The sequence below is a fragment of the Gasterosteus aculeatus genome, chromosome 4, assembly GCF_964276395.1.
Source record: "Gasterosteus aculeatus chromosome 4, fGasAcu3.hap1.1, whole genome shotgun sequence".
Lineage (NCBI taxonomy): Eukaryota > Metazoa > Chordata > Actinopteri > Perciformes > Gasterosteidae > Gasterosteus > Gasterosteus aculeatus.
In genome coordinates this window covers 14664245-14684695 of record NC_135691.1, presented here as the reverse complement: position 1 = coordinate 14684695, position 20451 = coordinate 14664245, and the positions used below count along the sequence as shown (strand labels likewise).

The window sequence follows — 20451 nt, the reverse complement described above, 5'->3', positions numbered from 1 at the left end:
TATTTCTGCAGGACTGCTTCTGGTGTTTAGATCGTATGTTACAGCGAAATTGCTTTTTTTTGTGGCATGCTTCTGACTGTTGCAACACAGGTAACTGCTGAGGAGCTTCACCTTTGGTTCCATTGTGTGATTTATCTACTAGTCAGTGGAAGTCAATGTTTTTTCTTTCATTGTTCTGTAGTTCTGAAAAAGACGTTTGGATTTTGGCTCGTTGCTACAAAATGGCGAGAACTGACCCCATCCCTGTCGCCATGGCAATATCAAGGCGACGCATGGTGGTTAGTTTCAATTACTGATTTTGCCTTTTTCCGTCTTCATTTGACTGTGCTTTTAAATGTTTAAATACATTTGTATTAAAAGATGAATGACAATGATATCCCATTGTTATTGATAACAATCGAAATATTGTAGCGAAGGATTTATATACTTAGCCACGTAAGTTGCATCTTAGCCAACTTTACAGTCACATCTCCTTATCGTGATGTAGCAACGCTGTGTGTGAATCAAACATAAAGGCGTCTGCTCAAAATGATTATGCCAAATACACTTGGCAAGAAGTGAAATGAAATAACTGAGTTGCAACAATCCAACCTGAGTCAGAGCTGTACATGTAGACAAACTTGGTCCATCCGTAGTGGTCGATCACTCCCACCAGAGCGTCCTGGAGCTCAGGCCTCAGCTGGATGACAAACTGGTTGGCCGTCTCGATGGGGAAGGACGGCGTGACGAAGCAGACATGCAGCGCCCCGCAGAAGGACATGAGCATGTTGACGGTCTTCCTGTCGTACAGGCCAATGATGGCGTACACGCCTTTGGAGAACTGGGAGCAAACTGGGAAAGGAAAAGAATAAAAGCAGGGAGAGAGGAGAAAGTTAGTCTGTGGAATAAAGGCCTGCCAGGTATAGTGAACCCAAATGAAAATGTTTCAAGAATTGAACGAGAAGAATTCATACTGCTTGACGAATACAATGTTCATCAGATGACACCTACATCCTATGGAGTTTTTCAATTATTGTACAGCACATTCAATCAGGTCCCATTGGCTTCCTCATATGAGGAAGACAAATACAGTGAATTACAGCTGAAAGGATTGCACAATTATTTAATTAGACGGTCGAGTCCAGCTTCTCCGACAAGAAAATTTGCACTGGATTGAACATTTTGGAGTTTTGCAAAAGCAGAAAAATCTATTGGAAGACATTATCTTGAAGTGTGGAAGATTATGATATTCAAGGTCTGTTTTTCCAATGCTTAATAGAATAAAACTATTATTGGATGAACCGATTTTAATCGAGCCCATCTAAATCAAACCATAGTTAGTTCCAAGTAGTGTGGAGGTATGTGCGTTTATCTGTTCATGTTTTCACCTGAATGGCCCTAATAGCTTCATGCCTGTTTCAATTCAACTACCATGTGACATCTTTATGCAGAACTGGCCCGTTGGTCCATCTGTGTGCCACGATTCTGTGTGTTTTTCCTTTCGGAGAGAGGTAGAGAGGCTGAAGGCAGATTAGGAGGAAAGAGGTTAATCAATGCATCCCCAGGGTTCCACTGACATTTTACTGGCTGCAGGAGGCCGTTTGCATCCCTCATTTGCTTCCCTCCCCGGCCCTCTCCATTTTTCTCCTCTTCCCATTGTCTGTTGGTCACCCTGACTTCCTTCACACCCTCCAATATCTTAAAAACAGCCAATTTATGTTCCCAGTCTTCTCTCTGGAAGGTCTGTCCTAGCGTTCGCTTTTCAGCACTTTGCAGGTCTGACCCGGGGTATTTTCTGCCCCGGCGATGGGCGGGCCTTACTTATCTCAGTATTTACCAAACAGATTGAAGTCGCTGCCTGTCCCTGCGCGAGGGCCAGCTTGCTGCTAGGAGCTGAGGGCAAGACAGAGGGAGGATGGCCCGCACCCAAAACGCCTAACCCGTCACAGACCTGCACCCGCCGGGCAGGCACACGCGTGTGTGTGTGTGTGTGTGTGTGACGGAGATAGAAGAGAGGCATGAAATTCAGCAGTATCACATAAAAATGCATGAGCACACACACACACATGCAGTTTCTATTGATCCAAAAGCCTGGTGACTCACCCTACTTAAAGCGAGCCCTGAAATAGACATTTTGAGCCTCGCCACACTGACTCAGGAACAGAACTATCTTTTCTTCATGGTCCGCACACGCCGGAGCTATTAAATAGACACACTCTCAGCCATTGCTTTCCACCAGCACACATTATATTTCCCCTTTCAATTTTCTAGGACCAATTTCAGCGGTGGCCTCTATGTTCTGCCTGGATAAAAGGTAATGAGAGCTTGTTTGACTTCTTGTGCAGCGTCCCATTACTCTGCCCTACAGGAGGTGACCGCGTCTCACTGAATATGAGTCATCGCTCATACCTACAGTATGTGTGTGTCCGACAAAGCTCCCTCGCCGCAAACCTCCCCCTTCCCCCCCCCCCCCAACACAAAGCCATGTGGCACGGACCTCCTGCTCCGAGCTGGCAAGAGAAGCATCTGCTCGTGGAACTTGACAGGAGCACGACGCAGAACATTAGTGTAACTCAGTGGCCTCGGGTCTTGTTCTGATGGCCGCGAGCAGCGGAGGGGAGCGGCGTGTCCGAAGGTGATGCCGTGCGAGCTTCTTGTTAGCGCGGCGCCACATCTGTATATCGGAGGCAGGGCCGAGTGACCCAAAGTGATCTCGAAGACCCCTGCAACACCTGTCCACCATGGCACTCCGTTACGCCTCGCCACAGTTACAGCTGCCATTGCGGCAAAACTGAGGTTGCCGGGGCAACGGTCTGTGTGTCTGGCAGGGATTACACCAGCTCAGAGCTGCTAAAAGACTTGAGGGAGATGAAGTGAATTGTGAGTGTTTGGACATTTTGTCATAATTAGGTTCCCCCTCAAGGAATTAGCAAATTTGCAAAACTGACTCGGCTTTGTAAACCCTCAGATAATTTCTCAAATATTAGGAAGATTTGCAGCACATTTCCACAGCAGAACATTTTTGTTTACTCTCAAAATAAACCAAATCAGAAACCCTCTTGCAGGTAACCCTCACATGGAACTGCCTTCTGAAAGTTTTCCTACGAGTGAACAATAAGTTGATTTGCATTTGCCGTAGTCAAAGAGTTTGGAGGCCGCAGGAGAGGAGAGGAAAAAAACTTGAATCCCAGAGGGACAGACACTCGCACAACAGGAGGAGCTGTCAGAAAGAACTCACGCAGCCACAGTCTTCCCTGTTCTCTGTTTCCTATGCCCCGCAGCTGTTCCTCTGCTTAGCATGAACCAAATATCAAATGACGGACGTGTCTGTGTGCCGTCTGTGCACAAAGAGGGCGTGTTAGTGACAGTCGTTCCTGCATCTGAATTTGTGGACGGAGGGGAGGAGGGAAGGCGACGTTTGCGGCCCAGGAGGAATTGACCTAGTGCTAGTGGACCATCGCTGGTTCACTCTTTGAATGTATGACTCAATTAATAATTAAGCTTTAACAAAATATGTGAAATTTGAAATTTGTAACAATGGATTCTAAATCTTTACCCGACAGGATCTATAAATGAAGAAATGATCCTGATATCAAAGGAAAACCACATTAACGGCCACCATGTAAACATCAGATTATTTTTGACGAGAAACTGCACAGTGAAAGGTGTCAAGGTGCCCTTGTGGATGGTATCTGCCTCCCAGCTGCTCCACTGGAGCTACACACACTAACCTGTGTACAGTAGAGGGATGTGGAATTGCAGAGCAGCTCCAATGCATGTGTGTGTGTGTGATCATGTTTTCAATATCTCGGCATTGCTTGGTCCATCAAAAAAGAAACAATTCCCCTGGATTGAAATGTACCAGGTGCAGTCATAAAATGATTTCTCAAATTCATTTTCAGGGGAAGTGGCAAGCGGGTTTTTTAAAGAATCGATATGAGGAATGTCTCTGGCTCAGTGAAAACATGTACCCTGGGCTCATGGGTCTACCGTGACCGCATACAAACCACACATTCTGATAAGAACGTTGTATAAATTATACGCCTCCACAAACACAACCGGAAAAGACACAGGGCTTTGGCTATTTCCCCCCTGGGACTTGCATGCCCATTATCCTGTGCAACATTAAGGTCAGCCGTACAGACGGAATCTCACAGCAGGAGAGAACGTACTGATTGGAGGCTTCATGTTCAGCCATCCGTTAAGGACCTTTTTTTTCTTTAAAGAAGCCTCACTGACTGACATGTCGGGGGACTCTACAACATAAGACATCCAAATAACTATATCTAGATCGACTACATAACTTCAACCCACTTCAAGCGTCTTTATTTTGCAACATGCGCGTAGAAGCATGGCGAAGTACATACAAACATGCCGGACGGAGGTGAAAGCGCACATTGCCTGTCACGGAAACTGAAAAACGCCAATTGCGCTTTTCATTGACATGGAGATGCATTCATGGGAGGGCCAAGGGGAAAGTGGGAGTTTCCCGCAAAGAGATGGAGGGGGATGCGTAAACTTTGCCTAATTATGCATTGCGCAGTATAAACATAAGCCGCCTTTTTGCGGTGAAAATTCTCTGCCTCCAGGTGTAACCAGAATGCGCGTTTCCTCACATACGCCTGCTGGCGAAATTGCAGCAGTAATCCGAGCCAGACGGCGACGTGCTTTTTGCCACAAGGATCACACTTTTTCAGTTGAGTGAACACAAAATCATTCCGTGTTACTTGCCATGTAATATTACAGTTAGTGGAAGAAATCAAAGATGACATCGCATCTCCGACTCAGCGTTCACATTCCATTCCAGCAGTTGTTGAACTCCTCGCTCCATTACAATCGTTGGCATCAGGATGGTTTCAAAGTTACAGCATCAGCAGTGGGAACATCGCAGTCTGCACTCCGTATCACAGCACAAGTACTTAACGCTTTGCAACAGCGCACTAGTCACTGCATACATTTACCCACCACTAATGCCCAAATAACACAGTATCAATCAACTTTGTTGTCGCTGAATTTCTGTTTTGGCTGTTTTGGCTGATCCATGATGGAAAAAGTGAAGGAGGTCCATTCAATTGCATGTTTAAATGCTTGCAATGTGCGGTACAGTGGGCGGAGAATGGCGCTGATTTCCTGGTGAACTGCAGGTCTGGTATGGCGTTGGCCATGGCGCTGATAACGCTACATTCATGAACGTACGTAGATTAAGGACTGTCTATTTTGTATTGCAAGACGGCGAAAGAACATCCCCCCCCGCCGGCCATCTATGAACAAAGACCATGGAATGGAAAAGTGAGCAGCTGAATCCAAATCCACCATCCTACCCGGCCAGATTGACTGGAGGAGGGTTTATGTTTTCCATCCAATGTCACCTTTATGCCACAGATTGCAGACCGCTGCCAAATGAGGTCAAATCTGTTTTCTTTTGTCTCTCAAAACTACCAGAAAAATGGGATAAGGACACTATAATCTATCCATCTATCTATCTATTATTTTCCATCATCATCATCATATAAACTAATTACTTCTTCTATTATTCAATTAATCGTGTAGCCCAGTATGTCACAAGCTCCACACTGCAGGGCGATCATAAAATCATCATCATAGGAGCAAATTGTCACATCCGAGATGCTGGAGGCAGAGAATTCAAAGAACTTTGGTGGCAGCAAACAAGGTCAAAGTTAAGGTTGTCTGTTGGTCGGTCCACCACTGTGGTCCAAACTGAAGCTCAACTACTATCATTGCCATTGAATTTCATGGAGAGATTTCCAGCGCCATCAGCAGGTGAAATTGTTGCTTATTCTCACCAACTACGTGTCTAACTAATTGCATTACCATGAGCCTCAGCTGTGTTCAGTGCTAAGTAGCAGATATCGGGATGCTCAAATTCTTCAATCAGTTGTCTCAGCTGTCTTTTGTGAGGCGAAAACATTGTTTTGTTGATGATTTGTATTCTGTTGGAGGCCACCGTGATTTTATTATCATGCATCTTTCCACACAAAAGGATTTCAGCATAAAACCTATTCATGTGCAGCCAAACAGGTCTGGGCTTATGGGTGATGGAGCTGACTGAACCAGAAGGTTTCAGCATTTGCGTCTGGTTGGGCAGCCATTTCCATTTTTCCTCATGTCCTCTCATCTGTGAACTGTTGATCTGGGACAGAAATAAAATGCCAAGCCAAAATAATTGTAATTCATATATTTAAATAATTATATATATATATATATATATATATGTGAGGTATCCCTTCAGAAGATGAGAAAGGATGGCATGAGCAGTGAGGTTGCTGTCACATCAGGCAGTAATAGAGACCACCTCGTACAAGGGTCAAGGGTCGCTCAATCAACCACAGAGCACTTTGAGGGGAGATAAACACATTTGACACCAGACATCGGAAGACGCACACAATCATCCTCCACTCAGCCACCCATGGCTAATAACTGTCAGCTGATGTGTGTAATAAAAACAGAGAGCATGTTGTGGTCCCGCTGGTCCCATCCATCTTCAGGAGAGCTAATCAGATACGTTAATGAGAGGCAGAGCAAAAGTCGCCGATATCCAATTAACACGCGGCCACATCCGCATGCTTTAGAGGGACGGAATTTGCTACCTGCACCCGCCTTGAGCAACAACAAAAATCCCTTGCTGGTTTTAACAAGCGAGTGTCTCTCACAAAGCTTGTGAGGAACCCCTCAGGGGACGGGTGGAGTTGGACTTCTACCTCTGACACAGAATCACTCACACAGTGCTTGGTGCGCTAAGCAAGATAGGAAAATAATTGAAATAAAGCACTATTGCAATAGCAATTCAATGGCATCTCTCTCCCTCTACTAATACAATCAGAAAAAGAGAACAACAAAGAGGCCTGTTGTGGACATTAATATACAAATAATTAATGTGGATGTTACTGATCTGAAAGCCACACTTTGGTGGTTGTATACATGTTGTCCAGCTCCAGCTTCCGGACCGCAGTGGGGATCATAGAGGAGACTTCCCACGTTGACGCGTCAGGGCTCTTTACTTTACCCAGAAAGCTGGTAGCAATTTTTGGTTCAGAACAATAAATCAGCTTCTATTAGGAGGACAGAGACGCAGAGGAAAGGCATAACTGATGTGGACCTGCATGAATGTCTCGGATAGGACTGCGTAGGAGGGTTTTCTACCAGATCCCTCCCTCTAATGGATCGAAAAATTGGGAAAATAATACATTCCACGTTTCATGTGTCAATGGAGGCTACGGCAAAGAGTTGAATTCATTCATGCATGCTCTGTAATAGCGAGAGAAGAGATGCAAAACGGGCTTTAGAGGTTTCTCGGTGGGGGCGGGCTTTGCCTCACTGCCTTTCTGCCTCCCAAGAGCATCATGTGCCCCATGGAGTGTTGCACTCCAGAGAGGTGCGCTCGCTATTCCCCGGTATAAACAGCTTTAGCTCCTCGAGCTTAAGGGAGATTTACTGCCTGTGCACGTGCAATCAAATTGTGTTGATCTCACTGCTGTTACTGGTGTGTGTGTGTGTGTGTGTGTGAGGAACAGTGAGAGAGAAAATAAGAATGTCAATGTGAAAAAGAAGACAGAGGAAGATGGCAGACAGGAAGACTCTAAACGCTTAAGCTTCCACCTCTGGGAATAACAGAGAACAGAGCAGCTGACCAGCCAAACAGATCTTAGATTAATGGCGAGAAGCGTTCTTGAGAGATTACATTGTTTGAAACGGGGGTAATGGAAGGTTAATAAGGATGAGCCAAAAAGCAAGCGTGTCTTAAAAATGTAGGTGAGGGCAGACATGGAGGCCAAGCCGGAGAGGAGCAGAGAGAGAAGCATTAGTGTGTGAGAGGAGATGATAGAGGGACTGCTGCGAACAAAAGGAACAGACGCCCGACTAGCAGTGGGGAAACAGGGACCACAAAGCAGAATCCAGATTCCTCCTATTTCCTCTAAGTAATAAAACAATGGCACCGTATCGCCTCATTAAACGGGTAATCGAGGGTGTGAGAGCACTCCCCTCAGCGCCGAACACATCTCTCTCTCTCTCCCTGTAAATCCCTCTCCAACCCTTTCACGCTGGGAGAGGATATTGTCTCTCCATCTCGCTGTTTTTCGACACATTTTCAATCTGGCTTGCTGCGGAGCGCCGCCGCTGCTGAATGAATGCTTACCTGGGCAGCGGGTCAGAAACTCAAGCGCAAACCAACTCCTGTCAGGGAGCATGGAAACTCCAATTATATCCTTAACAATTATCCCTTTGCAATTATCTCCCCATCTGCGTATCGGTGTCGACAGGTGCAGAGGGAGGGACCCGCTCACACACCTTATTTAACAGGAAAAGGGATTAAATGGGGATACTATGTGGAGAAGGATGGAGGCAGGAGCACGACCTGCTGCTGTAATATAAATGACAAAAAAGTATACTCTCTGATTTGCTTTGAGAAATGACAAATAATAATGTACTCTTGTTGTCAATGCACTGTCAATCAAACAGTTTCACCAGAATGAGCAGACAGGGGTATATTTTGGTTAAAACAGTGAACAAATGAGTTAACAAAGGTTCTTGATATTTACTGATGTGTGTTTCTAGGGATTATAGCCTAGCAACTGTAACCAGGCATTCCAGACCATTTATTCTTTGTATTTCTTCTCATGATGAAATTATGTGCACGGTGCTTGTCTACAACATTTGGAAGGTGCTCTTTGCCTTTCCCACACCCCACATACAAAATAAACATTGTAGTGTGTTTATCTGCTGTAATTCAAGCTGTACGGCTGACATTTTTTATTTAAAACTTCAAACAGCTAATTAGCTAGCCAAATGCAAATGTGATTGCCACATTTCATTTAAAACAAAAATCGACAGCAACGGTTTAGCAGCCTGCCTTTATCTTTGTTAAGTAAAATATCCTTTCTTTTCAATTATTCTGTGAATTTCATGCAAATCTGCCACAGTTATCGTTCACCCGTCTAAAATCTCCTGTGCAAGAACAGAACATAGCAACAGTAACTGGGGGGAGGTCCACCAGCCCACAGTGTACAACCGTAATCAATGAAGAAAAATGATCTGAATGTTACAGTGTAGAAGTCAACAACCTGTGGATTGTACTGAAAATCAAGAAACAACACAACAATCACCGTTTTAATCCTTAGAAAGTTGCATACTGCCACCATATGAAGGGAAAACGCTAATGCTAAAGTTTTGATGTAGAAACATATACAGTTGATCTTTATAATCTCCCAGGTTAATGAGTACAGCTGTTGGACAAAGAAAACTGCCTGAAAATGAAGAACACCTGAAACAATTGCATCAGAGTCTGTTGTGGAGCTGCCCAGTAGGAGCTGGCTGAGGCTACGCTATGATTGGCCAGTCTGTGTTCCAGCGGCAAGACAATTATGTACAGCTCACATCCGATATCATCTTGTATTTGTCTGACTCAGTGATTTGTATCATTAGAATCATCGATTTAACAGATATGAGGCCATGTAACATAACCACATACATATTGCCTCACTGTCGTATTGTCCTCTGACAATCCCACAGCCTTTTCAAGTTTGCTTTAACGAACACTCAGCACCTGTTGCAGGTCCGGTTTCCTGGCAAGGCAGTTATAAAGTACTGGTGCTGTCACTGTAAGAGCAGTTACAGTATCTCGCAGTGTTTGATATGCTTGTAGGCTTTGCTCCTCATTAAAGTAGGCGGAAGCTCCTGAGATGTACCGCGTGACAGAAGAGGAGCTCGCCCCTGTCTCCGCCGCTAAAACACGACAGCTGCCACCATCCGGCGGCCGTCCCTCCACCCCGCAGCACGCATCCCGGTCCTCATCGCCGAACACGTCGCTCTGTAATTGTCAGCCCCACATGTCTGAGCTCAGACCTCCACGTCCCAGCTGCTGTTACCTCCAGAGACAACAGATTTGTCTGCTATGATGAAGGACAAGGACTCGGTAAAGGCTGGGAAAGACAATGAGGGGAACCAGTAGAAAAACAGTCGTCGGGATAGTATAATATGTGTGTGTGTGTGTGTGTGTGTGTGTGTGTGTGTGTGTGTGTGTGTGTGTGTGTGTGTGTGTGTGTGTGTGTGTGTGTGTGAGTTTATGCGCTGAGCTAGACGTGTGTGTGTGTGTAAGGAATACCTGTGTATTTCCAGCGCAGAACAATTCTCAAACCTCAAGGCACTAAAGGGCCATCCGGGTAACTTTTATGTGGCGGGTGGTTCTCAGAAAGAGGTCATTCACCGGGTGAGGAGTTTAAAAGACAGGTTGTTTACTTTCTCCTTTCTAACCGTTTCCCCTCATCCCACCTTCCATCTTCCTTTCTTTTGCAAAGTAATGCCGGCACACATAACTCAACCAAACAATCTCCGTCCCCCCTTCTGCTCCACACTCCATCACTCAGCTACTGGGGGAGCGGTTTTGGCTGATCTACATTGATCGCTACGGGCCATTCTCTACATCTGGTGCTCCGGTGGAAAAAAACATCCCAGCCTTCTCATTCATCAAACCAGAACCTGCCAGACTCTTGCCCCAAGAGAACGACCATTTGGTTCTCTTGTTTTTATTCCTCCCCTAGTTTGTTCCCTTTGATTTCTCCTTGACAAATAACACGTCAGGAGGGAGCGGTGATCAGCTTTTCGTCTGCCTCTTCACATAACGCGCTGAACACTCGATAGTCCCTCCGAACATTGTCAAGTCAGTCGCCGTTGAAGTCAGTCACCTCAGCTGTTCTCACTGACCGACACAATAAATGCAACACCCCAGAGCCTGGGTGACACCAGCCACCGATTCAGAAATCGCAGATTAACCCCGACCCCCCCAGCCTGTTGTTCTCAACACTTGCAGGAATACAGCATCCAGGAGACGAACATTGCTTTTTCTATTTTCTCCTCGTAGGTCCAATAGAGAATTTTCTTTTCTCCCCCGCTGAATTATTATTACATATTAATGCTTATTTCTCCATGAAGGGATAGTATTGGATGTGCTGCATTGAATAATACATTTAAATGCATCTGCTCGCGCTCAGTCTCTTGTTAGCGATTGTGTGTGTGTGCAAGTGTGCAACCACAGGGCTTCACAAAGCAGTCTCACATGCACGCACACATTTCTAGTCAGTAGTCAGATAGAGAAATGACCCTCATATGGAATACTTCAAACGTCGGGGGATTGTTGCAGAAGACGAACTCCATTTTGGCTTTGATATAATCGAGAACTTCAACTCTTTGAGGCTGTAAAAAATTTGAATGGAGCTTGAACAAATGTCTGTCTTTGGTTGACCTGGTTGTAACGTAACCATCAGAAAGAAGCGCTGATGGGTCAAAGGTATCCACTGCTTTGTTTTAAGGGGCAACCTGCAAAAAAAGGTTGACCTAAAAGGACAATATATACCCAGTTGAAACAGGGAGTTGATTCACAAATCGTACATTGTTCCTTCTAATAATGTATTATTTTAAATTCGGATGATGCAGCATTGATTAAATTAGCAATCAAATCTTTTACACATCGAGTTTCATCCATTACTTAATAAACACATCTAGTGCCATGAAAATATAGCAGACAATGAGTACCACTTTTATAGTTATACTATACTCGTTATAGTCTTGATTTACCATCCGCGTTTTACCATCCCTGTTCTGTACCTCTCCATCTGTACACTCTCACCAGACCTCCCTCCACCTCATCACCCAACAGTTATTCAAAACCGCCATCAACGCCTGCCCGAAAGAAAAGCAAGCTGGCCACCTCAATCCCTCTCTGTGTGAGTCTGTGCCGTATTGATCGGCGGGGCCGGCCTCGGTGCTGCGCTCAGTTCATTGATCACGGCTGCCTCATAGATCTTCCTCCAGTCCTCTTTAACCGACCCTTAGAGACCCGGCGAAATACTGCTGCCTGCATCGCAGCGACAACCCAAATTGTCTATTCCATGACCACCAATTAGTTTTAATGAAACGTTTATTACCTGGATGGCTGATCTGGACACAAAATAATAAAAGACTAGTTAGATACTCATGAGGCTAAGTGTAGAGCTAATTTAAAATTCAACGCTCTGAAATGTTCAATTTTGTTGTGCAGGTTGGATATCCTGCACACAGGATGTCAAACAGAAATAGCCAAACGCTTAACCTAAATCTCACCACACGCATGGAGGACATCAAAGGGAACAGAAGATAATATAGGCGTGAGCCTGCAGGGATTTTGACATGAAGCCATAGCGTTTCAGTGACGTTCTTATTACAAACCAAGTCAATAGCAGATTATGGTAATGTGATATCTAACTGAGGGGAACAGTGACTAATATCCTACACGTACACACAACATCCCTGGCAGTTATTTTTAACCACTGGAAACATGTCAAATGAGCCGGTCCAGCAAGCACTTTCACTGAAATCCAGGTGTACTCTCCTTTTTATGACGTGGCTTGTTTATGAGAGCCAAAGAAAGACAGAAGAAATGCAAATGAGCTCCAGCATCCTGTCTCACATTATGCCGACAGTGTTGCCATCGTCATTGCTTCCCCGATGACTCCTCGGGCGGATCACTTCGCCATTACCGTTTAACGTCTCTATTATGTTTGCCCATCTCTCTCTGCTGTGTTTTCTCATTCACTTTTGCCCTGGTCCACCCAACTTCCTGCCCCATGTTCTGCTGCTCTCTAGGCAGGTGCCGGCGAGTGCGTCTGTGTGTGTGTGTGTGTGTGTGTGTGTGTGTTGGAATGGCTTTCTTTTTGAGGAAGTGGCTGGTGATAAGTGCCAACTGATGAGTATCACCCTCATCCGGAGCTCCATTCATCGACGTGCACAAGGGCCCATTCACCCACTGCTTTTCACACTTGTGGACCCCAAGAACCCCGAGCATGTTCCCACACACGCAACTGTCACTCACTCGAGACATCTTACACAGATGCCACAACGGGAGACATATAGACACGTACATATACCCTCCTCTGCACTAAATATAAACCCAGGAATAGACTGCTTTTCTCATCTGACTCATTATAAGCGGGCCCCGGAGCCCTTCTTATTTTCCTTAGAAACCTGCAGCCTCCACATCTGAAAATCTCTTTCAGGACGAGTGACACAGAGCAGGAAGAAGGTGTCAGTTCCATTTCTGCCGTCTCCCTCCACTGCGAATCTTTCTGGCACGCTTGTTCCACAGCCCACTAACATAGCCATGCACCGCAGTGATATTCGATAGACGCGTCGAAGAAGAGATGTCACATTTGATGGCATCGTGTGGGACACTGAGAGGGGGATGACTGGATGGAGGGAAAGTCTGCGGATAGCATGTAGTGCCGACAGCGCCTGGATCTAGTTACGCTCTGGTAAGACCTGATGATTATATTAGACCAGGATATTCGAGGATCTTCTTTTTTACAAGATCTGAAAAATTGGGCGCGCTTCTGCTTTCGTTGAGTCGTGGAGGAGGGGCACACTCTCAATGTTGTCTTTACAAACCGCAACCGACAAATCCAACTTATTCTTGCCTCAACGGCCTACCGTATGTATGCTCCTGTCCCTCCACTGAGTACACGCTGTGACTAACTGCTGCAGGCGCCCTGCATTTCTTCTCTTCACGCGCAACATCCCTGGAAACGCTGAGCTGCAGCCTGACCCTCATATTCACATCACATTCCCTCCAGAACAGAAGACCATCTCATTAATGAGGGCATCTCGGGTGTGTTTACATTTGATTACACAGCTCTGCCTGGCTCCCCGTACCTAAATGACTAGAGGAAGGGGGGTGGGGGGGTGTTGCATCCCTGCAAAATTACACTAAGCCACTACAATACAAAGCCACTCTGGAAAGGATGGACTTCATGAAGTCTGTTTTTAAAAACATGTCGGATAATTGTAGGAAGCTTATGTGCAATGTGTGTAAAGTCTTGGGAGTATCGTCCTTAATCACTTAAAAGACTGGAGCAAATTTCCTTTTTGTGATTGTGTTCAGCATTGAGCAGCCACAGCAGAATATCAATAGATGGGCATAAATGCGAATGTATTTCCAATCATAATCCAGGCCTCTATCAGTCTTAATAACCCATCAGTCTACAAATCAAGTCAGACTGTTGGTGGGACTCTCGGTTGTTTCTGTTGCGCATTTGCAAGGGGTAAACGTCTTTATTAGTATTTCGATGGTAAATGATCGGTTTTTGGAAGACGGCCGACAGTGCTTGGCACACTGTTCTTTCCAGTAGAAGTATAGTTGCGTAAATAACAGCATAGGTATTCTTTAAAGAGAGCAAATGAAGCCTTTTTTTATTTTACCATTTCACATTTTCCAACAGAAAGTGATAGAAAGTGAGTCATATATTTTGATCTTAAAATTGTATTTATGTGGTCATATGGAGATTAGCTCATTTACTTTGGCCAGAACATTCCTGGTTTAAAGCTCTGTCACCTACCAGGTCAAACACTCACACGCTGTAATGCAGGTGAATGTGGTGATGAGGAGCCTTCAGTTTCCAGTGCAACCCATCTGCCAACATCTCAGCCCTCCGCGCCTGGCCAGAGCAGAGCCAGCGGGACGCCATCTTAACGCTCTGAGAATCATCACCACCGCACGACGTTTGAACAGCCACAGAGATGCCGTCTATACTCACATGACAGTTGAGTATAAGTTTTAGATAAGTAGTAGTAGAGCAGCAGCAATAAAATGAGGAGAAATATTATGGAACTGCGTCTTTCAGCAGATCGGTCCTTTCGGCATACTGAGAAATGGAGCAAAAGATGAAGCAACACAAGACAAGTAAAGACTGATGAGCAGCTGAGGGGTTCGAAGAACAGAGCAGATTTAAACCAAACCCAGGTTCCTGTCCCACAGTTACACACACGGTAGCGGACTAGGATCTGCACACAAGGGGAACATTTGGGGCAACCTGCAGCCTATATGTTGCCTAAGCCTAAAATGATGTGACGACAGTCAGTCAGGCCACAGGGTTCATAAAAAGTTCATTAATGTGGAAAACTTCTGTTTCGGTTCAGAGGGGAGGCCAAAACCTCAATGGTAAAATGTTGTTGTCTCCTACCCATTGGCTTCAACCTAAATGAGTTAACCTGGTTTTCATCAGTCGTCCTTCCTGCAGGTCTCAGATCAACCTGCGCCGACCTTTGGATCAATCATGGCCTTCAATGAATCCATATAGTCTGTGTTGGAGCTTCAGACAGTTCATACTGGGTTTATACCGCTTGCGTATCTGATCACAGAGAGCCTCGATGGATTTTCTCTCACAAAGATCGAGGGTTCCCCCGAAAAAGACAGCCGTCAATTTTCCTGCTAGAACGGTGGGATCCTTTTGTTGGCGCCCAGTCGGCTGAGTTGACAAATCATGAGGACTGGCACCATTTGAATACAGAGAACGACCCTGCCAAGAAGTAACTCCCTGCAAGGTGTTTCTGCAGCAGCCACCTGAGGAGTGGCAGCAACGCAACGATCCTCCAGACGGTAACTAACTTCTGTGGTGTCCCAAGCCAGACGGCAGAAACACATCTCGGCATTGTACACTTCTGCAAACAGGCACAGGATGTAGAGACCGTTTACCAAACCAGGACACAAATCACAGATATGTTTCATATCACGATTGCAGCGAATATATTACGGGAACGAAACAGTTGACAAACAATTCATGTTTTTTGTTAAACTAATAATAAAATGTTTTTGATCGCTGCCAATAGGATCGGTTGGTAATTAGTTTGCTACTGCTGATAATGTTTACATCGGGTTTGTGTAGAATTGCTGGGATTTGTTAATTATTGAATTTGATTTTTGTTTGTTTATAACCATAGTGTGTTGACTGAAAAAGAAATTGATTGCGTCTTCCCTCATCAGACATCTGTAACCATTCAACGTTGAAAACCAGAAGAGGAAAAGGTAATTAGTAATAATAATTAATTAGGTAGTTTGTTCGACTTCCCCACACTCTGAATCTCTGAATCATGCTCCTATTTTATGTCTTTGCGCATCATGTTTTTGTGCCGCTCCTCTGTTCATTCTGTGAGCTACACATGGCATCTCTCCGACCGGGAAAAAGGAGGAAAATACCTTTTTTTTGTAACCCATTTTTAATGCAGCCATGTTGCAAATAAGAAATGTCAAATCAATATCTCAACGAGGTAATGAAGCAGCTGTCACAGAGGAACACACCTGGCAGAGAGTCAAGAAGGTAAAACTGTCAAAGGGTGCATCTCCTGGAAGGGTTTGACTTCCCTCACTCACCAATTCACGGGAGGCCAGGACGGAATGAAGGAAACACCGAAAAGCCTCTAGGGCGACAAATTCGCAATGCAAAAAAGGGATATAAGTGCAGGGTTAACAAGATAGACTGGCATTTTGTTTTTGTACAGCTAAGAGAGTCATCTTCTGGCTGGCTTACAGAGAATGCTGACCCCACTGATATGAAAAATACTCTCAGCTCTGTCAGCAAAAAACAACAACAGAGGCTTGATAGCGCAAACTATCACGGGGAGGAAGGTAATCCTCAAGTCCTAAAAGTTGAACGATGTATTGAGCGCGCGTGTGCGCATGTCTTTGTTGCGGATTGTGTTGCGTGGCTACTTAGAAGAGCACTTAAGAGTCGTTTTTCCGTCTCTTTGTTCGCTTCGTCGATCGGAGCGCTGCTCTCGTTCGAAAAGAGAGAAAGAAAAAAAAGGCGCACAGCCAACAGCGGCAGCCGTTTTAATATTCACGTTTAACACCGCAACAAGAAGAACAAAAATATGTGTTACATGACTGATGTATATAACATCTCTGCCGCAGAGGTTGATGATAAATTCCCGTGCCCCCCGCCCCCCCCCCCCCTTCCCTCCATCCCTCCGCGCGCAGAAGGGAAAAAAATAACGCTGCAATAACGCAGAGGAAAGCGGAGAAAAACAAGTCATTGCGGTCCAACGCAACAGTTACCGAGATCACCTCCTAACACACGGCGGTCTCTGCAGCAAGCCTCCTACCTATAGACACATATGCGATTAGAACACGCGCACGTTGTTCCACCCGCGGACTTATCACGCGCTCTTCACGAAGTCGCTTAACAGATTGAGGGCAATTGAAGAAAAGAAGAAAAAAAACACCTAGTGAACATAAATTACGGGAAATGCCGGCACATGTAGACTAGAAGCTTGATTTGCTACTCACAGGCGTATGTCATGGAGAAGCTATTCCCCATCTTGACCATATCCACCTGCGGCACCAGCTTGGGGATGTCCTGGTGGTGAGACAGCGCGAACCGAAACACCTCATATTCGTGCGATTCGATCGGGAACAATCCTCCTGTTGAGCGGCAAAGGGAGCGGGAGTTAATGTCGGACACTCATCGGATCGGGCACACACACTTAAACATACACAGCCTACACAAAACAAATAGGAGGGGTGGGGGTCAAGTTGACATCAGAGCCCAGACAAAAGGTCGCATGAGCCGCTCTCACCTATGTTGATGTTACTTGGGAAACTTGAGCTTGATCCCAAGCACAACCCCAGTAAACTGGTGTAGAGAATGGTGAGGCTTCGCTGCATATTTCCTTTTGCATTGGCGAAGGGGAAAAGATCCGAAATCCAAGCATAGGGTCTGTCCGTGTGTCAAGTTAAATCCACCCCACCGCTTCTCCGTCGCCTTCCCCCCCCCCCCCGTTCAGAAGAGCAGCAGCAGCGCACACCGACTCAACGACCGAGACAGTTATGGCAATGGAGAGAGGAGGCACCTCTCGCTCTCTCGCTCCCCCCCCCCCCCCCCCCCCCCCCCCCTCTCTCTCTCTCTCTCTCTCCCTCTCTCTCTCTCTCTCTCTGCTGATGCTGCGTGGCTGCTGTTGTAAGAGATGGAGAAGAAGGACTCCAGCATTCGCCGCACTGCAAAAAACAAGAGAGAAGAGATGCCCCGTGTTGACAAGCTGTTGAGCTAAAATGTCAATTTCGATGTGTTTTCTCCACCTAACAACGGGTGCTTCTTTCCTCCATGTGGGGAGATTTCCCTTGTTTGTTGCTTGCTGGGATATTTTGGGTCATTTGCCTGCATGTCTGGACAGAAGTGTTAAACAGCAAAGGTGGAGCCTCGTAAAGATCCATCATCGAGGAAAAGACACAGAAAGCACGTGTCATTATCTCACCTTGATGAAGGATGTATTCGAAACAAATGTAACACTCAAAGCGCGAGTGTTTGACTCTTGGGCTGAATATGTTTTGCAGTGCGCACCCACAGGTCGCTCAGGAGACGCACGGGATTTCGTATCCATTCACATTCCTGCACTTCAAAGGGATCCGCATTAACATCCCGCGCATATTAACATGGGTTTTATTTTCTAGTAAATCATGTGTATTTTCTTTTTTAAATCTAGAGAAAAATGGGTTAACTTTTTCTGGAATTTCCCGCAAGAATTCATTTCATGGATAAGTAACACATATTTTGTTTGTATCTGCATGTATATGGTAATATTGAACAGTACTCTATTCAAATCAGTTGAAATCCAGGGACTAAGTATACAAATAGAGCAACAGAAACATTTTGTCATACAAACATAATTTGATGTCATATCAAATGTCCTTATTGACACGTTTTTATTTAGATGTTTTCAAGTTCAAGGCAAAATGGACAGAAACATGTATGCTCAGTGGAGTTATCTTTTTTATACAGATATAATTTGATATGAAGTGCAAACTTCATCCACGATAAAGCGCATGAACAAAAGCCTTGGACCATTTATTCACATGGTGCTTCCAAAATTAAGTGTGAACTCAATTTTATTTCCAACAGTGACGAAAACCAAGTCTGATGTGCAAATTCATGTTAGCATTAAATGCAAACACAAAATTACAAGATAACTGTTTTAATTAAACACTTCTATCATAAATCGGGACTTGACTTGCGATTACCACCAACTGTTAAAGTTGGAGATCAACAGGTTGCTGTATACACCATTGCACCTTAAATTATGTGAGTAAAACACTGATAATGATTTTCCTGTTTTTAAAATCTGCTCTTCATTCCAATTCTTCCAGTTTTAGCATGTTAAGAGAATGAGTCATTCCTGCCTTTGTAAAACAGGATTAGAAACAAAGGAACAACTATAAATGGATAGCTACATCTCCACCAGGTATTACTGCACTTTGATATCGCCAGAGCTTAAAGCACATGGCCAACCAATTGAATAGCAAGTAAAATATGTAAACCCTAAAATAATGGGCTTCATAGTGCCGGGGATATACTCTGTAAACTGGCTCCATTTTATGTCAAATTTCTGAATTCTGAATGTGAAGGGGGACTTCAGCTCTGCACGCTCCCCCTGAAGCGGTGCAGGACTGGCGAGCAGCTGATAAGGAAGGTTATGATTTAAACCATGTATTTAGAGACAACTAGAGCCAATTATTTTGTAAAGAAAAGGTATAAGCCCCTGTGCTTCTGTAAACATTGAAAAACAAATCAACGCTGGCGATTGTTCACATGAGATTTACCGCAAACCACACAATGTTGTGATGCCCCGGTGCTTGTTAGGAAGCGGTAAATCCTGCTTTAGACACAATAAGGATTAGGAATGAATTTAGTTATCAGACCAAGAGCCGGTTCTTTGTTTTAAGTTGAAATCATTTTTCCAAATGATTGTTTTCACCACACAAGCCAGAAATCCAAACATTTCTTCCTGAGAATACAATTTATAAAATTACAATATTATGGTAAAGTTGATTTCCAGTGTTTCTTAATTAGCAGAAGCATTTCTAAATCCAAATAAAAACTAAACTGCAACTTTAGCCAAAGCGCTTTACAAACTTGAGCAAGAGAAAAGCAAGAAGTAAAAGGTTGTGAATGATGGATTTCCAATAAAGAAAGAAAAAATGATCGATTTGCCTTTATTCCACATGATTAGGGTTCAGCTAAACATAACGGGTTGGGTTGGCGTTCGTTAAAAAACTTCAGTGTTTCAATTTTTTTACATTTCATTCACTGATTTATTCCAATTTTACCAGCCTGTTGTGTAGTGCACACTTCAGTGTTTGGGTGTACCTTGTGTGTCTGCGTGTGTGTATATGAGTGTTTGCCTGCAGTCTTTTTTGAACTCCTCATGAATACAGATCTTCAAATAGCATGGGTAACGATGGTTAAATATTTGGTGGCACTAAGTAGAGGAATAACAATCACAGAGATTGCTGTTCCAGATTGAAAATATCATCACCATTAGAAAGACACCATATCAAGGAAAGAAGGAGATACGCCGTCTTTTTTTTCCTAAAGATGTCTCCACCATGAATCATGAGTGGCTGTGAGTTTTTTTTTTTATAGACATCTATGTGAAGAGTATAATGAGGTTAATCCATCAAAAATATTCTGGTTCCACTCCAGTTTGAGTGAGGGCGTGTTACTCCTATAATTGAGGCAGCGCACTCGTGTTGTCAAGTACGTGCGTACGTCAGACTGCTGGTGGAAAAACTACATAAAAAATAAAATAAAACACATTGCAGAGGTGACAAACAAAGTAAATATGTCAAACAAACCAAAGACGCTGATGTGGAGTAAA

General features: G+C 44.6%; 1 protein-coding gene across 8 annotated transcripts in view; it reads right to left on the bottom strand.

The window, feature by feature from the left end:
• The window catches only part of gria1a (glutamate receptor, ionotropic, AMPA 1a), a 61438-nt gene extending 43763 nt beyond the window's left edge, over window positions 1-17675 (bottom strand). For 6 of the 8 annotated variants that reach the window (XR_013467624.1, XR_013467622.1, XR_013467623.1 and 3 more), the window contains exons 1-3: window positions 17377-17666; window positions 17087-17221; window positions 592-831 (exon numbers count right to left, since the gene is read on the bottom strand). Coding sequence is in view for 5 of the 8 variants with exons in the window: in XM_040175575.2 (XP_040031509.1) it covers window positions 592-831; window positions 17087-17221; window positions 17377-17464 (463 nt within the window). In the remaining 3 variants the exon portion in view is untranslated. Of the gene's footprint in view, window positions 1-591; window positions 832-17086; window positions 17222-17376 lie in introns of all 8 variants that reach the window. The other 2 variants (XM_040175572.2, XM_040175574.2) reach the window with 2 other exon arrangements.
• Window positions 17676-20451: the final 2776 nt, after the last annotated feature.